This window comes from Triticum dicoccoides, chromosome 4A, assembly GCF_002162155.2.
Source record: "Triticum dicoccoides isolate Atlit2015 ecotype Zavitan chromosome 4A, WEW_v2.0, whole genome shotgun sequence".
Lineage (NCBI taxonomy): Eukaryota > Viridiplantae > Streptophyta > Magnoliopsida > Poales > Poaceae > Triticum > Triticum dicoccoides.
In genome coordinates this window covers 652099325-652105010 of record NC_041386.1, presented here as the reverse complement: position 1 = coordinate 652105010, position 5686 = coordinate 652099325, and the positions used below count along the sequence as shown (strand labels likewise).

Genomic DNA, 5686 nt, shown 5'->3' with positions numbered 1-5686 from the left:
AATACCAATTTGTAAGATCACCAAAGTCTCGGCCACCCAGGACAGTTGCATCTCCTTGAGATAGGATACTATGGGGACCCGATTTCGCAAACTAGATAAACGCTTGATTACATGCAATATTCCTATGATTGGTAGGTAGTGTTTCATATTCAGCTTCATGAGTATATCAAATAACAATGAAACATTCATATAGATAGGCCCTTGAGGCCATGTACTTGCATACAATCTTAATTAGCTTGGAAGAGAACATAGAGTAACACCTCTAATGGGTTGAACCGGTAAATCTTGAGATTGACCAAATCATCATGAGACACATCGTACTCGAGGGGAACTACGTCTACCACTGACCACACACATCGAGAGAATGCCTAAATACAAGGAAATGTGAACACCATTGAATATGAGGGACTGGCTGAAACCAGTTTTCTAAAGCACCTAGGTGTGATGCCGGTTTAAAATAGGAGCACTTTGATCCATAGGAGGCAGCAAATAAACTCCACTTTAGATACATGTCAGCTGACTGAGTTTTAAGTTTTGAGCCAGCCGATTTTTTGACCGTTGATTGCTGCTCCAAGATGCGTGCTAATTGTTTTTCCTGTTGTATGTTGTGTCTTGTATTGGGTTGGGCGTTTTTTGATTGACCCCTATTTTGGGTCAGTCGATTTCTTGTTGGGCTGAAGCCTGTTACATGTTTTTTATTAGGCTGTTTGCGTGCGTTTTTACTACTGTATTTTTTATCGGTTTTTGTGGATATATTTTGGATGTTGGGTGAATATAAAATATGTACACATAAGTAATGTATAATTTGTGTGTAAATTCTAATTCTATGAAAAATGCACTATTATATGCCACTATTCATTTGTTCTTAGATTTTGTTTTTGCAGAAGTCCCACTTTTATATGGTTATTCTTGCATATTTTTAAAAATCACAATTTTTATGTATATTTCACGCAAATTTTGTCAGTGTTTGTTTTAGATTATTTTCCCATTTTCTTTGTTCTTAAATGGTAATACCATTGCCACATATTCATTCTTTCTTTTTTGGGTATTTTTGCTTTATTTTTTATTCCAGATTTCTATTTCTATGTGTTTTTCCTTTTTCCCTTTTTCTTTCCTTTTTTTTGTGTTTTAGTTTTTTTCTTTACGCATTTTTTTGGATGTTGAGTGTGTGTAAATATATGCACACAAGTACTACATGTATACAGTATATTAGAGTATGGAAATTTCACTACTATATGTTTTTTCTTACATATTATAAAAAGTGCAATATTTGTACTAATCTTGACAAAATTTTAGTTTTATGTTTTTATTTCACTTTCTCTCTTATTTAAGGGTAATACCAATGACACTAATTCTTTCTTTCTTTGAATCCTATTTTTTAATGTAAATTCTACTAGTATATGTTAGTTCTTGCATAGCTATAAAAAGTGCAACTTATGGGTAAATTATGTGCAAATTTACCATGATTTATTTTTGCATTCCTTTCTTCCTAAAGGGTGGTACCAATGCCACTAATTCATTCTTTTTTTAGAGAATTTTATATTTTTGTGTGTTTAAATAAGTATACACACAAGTACTATACAACATGTGTGTAAATTGTAGTAGAGTGTAAAATTGCAATATTATATGTTCGTTGTTTGCATATTACTAAAAGTGCAATTTCAGTGCAAACTTTATTATTTTCATTTTGTTTTAGTTTTTCTCATTTTCTTTCTTCCTAAAGGGTTTAATTCTTCCATAGAAAACTTTATTGTTTTGATTTTGATTTTTTAATTTTATTTTCTTTCTTTAGAGGCAATACCGATCTCATTCCACCAGTATATTTTTATTCTATTTTTTGTTTTTAGGGTCCGAGCAAGGCTGTAAAAAGCAAAGCGCCTACCAAGTAATTGCCCTCATAACAAGGATAAACACTCACTCAATTTTAATGTAATTAATGTGTGTGCGGTTCATACCGTTATCTAAAAATTGCATTACTATATGCTTATTCTTACATATTATGAAACAGTGCAATTTCCGTGCCAACCGTATGCAATTTTCAATCATTGTTTGTTTTATGTGTAGTCGCATATGCGCGGGCATGCTAATAGCTTTTCAGCCAACATGCCAAGTTAGCTCATGTGCAGATGTGTTTCTAGGAACTACTAGTTAGGGGCAGAATTGGGTAGAAGTACCATACACGTAGGGGGTAGGACTACGTAAAAATTACTACTACCTCCGTCCGAAAATACTTATCATTAAAATGGATAAAAGAGTTAGATGTATTTTAGTTCTACATACATCTCTTTTTATCCATTTTGATGACAAGTATTTTTGGACGGAGAGAGTATGTACAAATATGTAGATGGTAACTCGTCAAGTTAGGACGGCATCCGACAGCAGGCTTGACTGAAACGATTTTGGGTCAGTCGATTGACCCAAAATTATTTCGGTCGACTGGGCTGTAGTAGCTCCCAATAAACTCTCTCTCCAACCACCCGACGAATGTGATGACATGGCACCCCCAGGAAAAAAAAAAGGAAAAACAGGTTATACATGCTCTGAGTCTGAGATCGCGACCTGGTGGCTGTCGCAATTCGCAAAGGTGGAGAGAAAACCCCTCGTTTTCCGGTGAACAGTCCACTGGATAGGGTTGGGTTTGCAAGGTGTGCCAAATGGCGGCAAAAATGGACACGTTCTTGATCCTTAAATTAACAACCATGGGGTCGGAGCGGAGCGGAGCAGAGACTGGGCTGCGCAGCTACCAAAGCTCCAAAAACAAATACTCCCGTCTCCTCCTTGATTCTCGAGTAGCAAATTTGGCGATTTGCAGGACCAATTCATCAGTCCTCCCTGCGCTAGCTAGCTGCCCTGTCTCCTCCTCCCGCGAGAAGCCAAGAAGCACGGGAGCGCCGGCCGTCGGGCAGCAGCAGCGGCTTCGTCCATGGCGACGGGGGATGGAGCGGAGGGGACTGGCAGAAGAGGGGTCCCTTCCCTGCTCGCCGACGGCGGGACCGGGCAGGAGGAGCATATCGCCTCCGACGTCACCCAGGCAAGCCTCGACCTCTTCCCCTGTATATCGGCTCTGACGGAGGTTGAGGTGGGCTGGGATTTAGGGGAGGCTCATGTGGAGCGATTGGTTTGATTCAGCTGATAGGGTGGACGCCGCTGATCGAGCTGAAGCGGATCTCCGGGAAGGAGGGGGTGGGTGCCCGCATCGTCGGCAAGATCGAGGCCTACCAGCCCCTCTGCTCCGTCAAGGACCGCAGCGCTCTCAGGTACTGTTAGCTCGTTCTGCTCAGCCTCGTTTCATTTCACAAATCTTAGGATGGTATCAGGTCACAGAGCTAGTTGGGCAATTTGTCAAAAGTCAACGGGGGCTAAAAGGGGCTAAATTTCTACTTACGCTAAGATCAAACTTTCTGTAAACCACCATTTTCATGTTTGGCTGTAGACTAAGATTAAGATGATTAAGGCGATAATTGCGAACTTTGTGCTATGTCTGCATGTTTTCTTCAGGATGATCGAGGATGCTGAAGAGAAGGGGCTGATTTCACCCGGTGTCACGACTCTAGTCGAGCCGACCAGCGGTAATTTAGGCCTTGGATTGGTTCTGGTTGCTCTTAGCAAAGGCTACAGGTTCGTCGCGGTGATGCCGGGCCAATACTCGCTTGATAAGCAGATCTTGTTGAGATACATGGGTGCTGAGTTGTTCATAACTGGTGAGATAGATAGATAGCATCAACATAGTTGCTTCCTGGCTCAAGGAAACACAAATGTTTGCTTGCTTGATTAGGTCTGATTTCCTTGTAATTAACCGCTGTGATTTGTATTTGTAACCTTGTTTCTTTTGACAGATCCAACACTTGGGTTTCCGGGACTAGTCGACAAGGTCGAACAGCTCAAGAAAGAATTACCGAACGTACACGTTCTTGATCAGTTCGCAAATCCAGCAAATCCTGATGCACACATCAGATGGACTGGTACTGTCCAAGATGACTTAACCTATGATATTCAGAAGAAAGGGGTACTTCCTTATTGATCTGTCTTAGCAAGTTAGTTCTTAAAAAGATGTATGACATTTTCAGGACCTGAGATTTGGAAGGATACTGCTGGCAAGGTGGACATATTCGTTGCTGGTTCAGGCTCAGGAGGTACAGTATCTGGTGTCGGAAAGTATCTGAAGATGCAAAACCCAAATGTGAAGATCATTTGTGTGGAACCTGCAGAGAGTCCAGTTATTTCAGGTAAAAACAAATCTGATGTTGAACTTCAAAATTGATGGAGTACTTACCCCTTAACCCTTGGAAATCATCAGTAATGGCTAATTAAGGTTAGATATTTTGTACTACTTTTATACTTCACAGAAATAAAGTACCACACTTTTAATTGAGATGATATTTACTGTAGAGAATCTGCAAAATGATTTGGCATCTAATATTTGTTACAGAATATCCTCGGAAAAAAAATTGTTACAGAATGGAGTACTTTTCTTAGTGCAGTTGTAACTCTGCTTGCTGTTTAGTTGTCAATCCATTAGTTCCTCTCGTTGTCTTTTTTTTTTCAGAAAATGTTTCCCTTGTCATCTTGAAAGGATGCTTTCATTTGTTAGGCAGCAGATAAGTGTCAATGTGTCATGCTCTCATCGTATCTTCATGATTGATTGAAACCTGCAGTCCAGATAATTCTGTGGCTACCCGATTGCTTCATATTGTGTGGTACCATTGCTTCAGATTGCTTCATTAGTGACAGTGACACTCTGTTGACTTACGCGTTGGTATTGTTCAGGTGGGGAACCAGGAAAACATAAAATCCAGGGAATAGGACCAGGATTCTTACCTGAGATCTTGGACACCTCGATCATCGATGAGACGGTCACCGTGACCACCGAGGACGCAATGACGAATGCGAGGAGGTTGGCAATGGAAGAAGGCCTGCTTGTGGGCATATCTTCTGGGGCAAACCTGGCAGCTTGCTTGAAGGTTCACATCTCATATCTTTTTTTTTCTGTATTAATGGAAAATGGGGATACCTGGTTTGAATTTTTGTTTGCATTTAAAGAAAAAAGAAATGGGTTATTAACTTTGTTTTCAATTTTGTTATACTTTCCTTCTTTGATATTACTAACTCTTCCGAGTCAAATGTATCTTCAGGTCGCAGCAAGAGAAGAGAACAAGGGGAAGATGATTGTGACCATGTTCCCGAGCGGGGGCGAGAGATACATGGACTCTGACCTCTTTGCAGCTGTAAGAGAGGAGTGTATTGCCATGACCTTTTGATCTCACATGCTACAAATGAATGAATGCCTATGAATGTGTTACTAGATAATCATGCCACAACGGCACTAAGAAAGAACATGTATTTTTCAGTAAATGGTGCTTTTATTAAGTCGTATTGTAGCATACATAGCATAATTAGCATATATCCGGCCTCCGCATGACTAGGATATACACAGTCAACACAAACTCGCACACGATGACAATTTTTTTTTAAAAAAAACACCAACAACAACAAGGTCATATGGGACCGAAAGCATGCCCTAAGACGAGGGAGTGGAGCGTAGACCATGCCGCCACCCTTGTGGGATAGAAACATCTACAACGTGATTTATTAGCATGATTTGGTGCTACAACATTATGAAGGTTACTTCATGAAACACCATCTTCAATCTTGGATACTAGCGGGCATCCCTTCATAATGGGCCCAA

General features: G+C 40.2%; 1 protein-coding gene across 1 annotated transcript; it reads left to right on the top strand.

Moving 5' to 3' along the window:
- The first annotated feature begins 2700 nt into the window (after positions 1-2700).
- LOC119287716 (cysteine synthase-like) lies at positions 2701-5367 on the top strand. Its single transcript, XM_037567314.1, has 7 exons — positions 2701-3031; positions 3130-3257; positions 3499-3701; positions 3837-3962; positions 4068-4226; positions 4768-4961; positions 5133-5367. Exons 1-7 carry the CDS (start codon positions 2924-2926, stop codon positions 5256-5258), a joined length of 1044 nt encoding a protein of 347 aa, XP_037423211.1. The 5' UTR covers positions 2701-2923; the 3' UTR covers positions 5259-5367.
- The last annotated feature ends 319 nt before the right edge of the window (positions 5368-5686 follow it).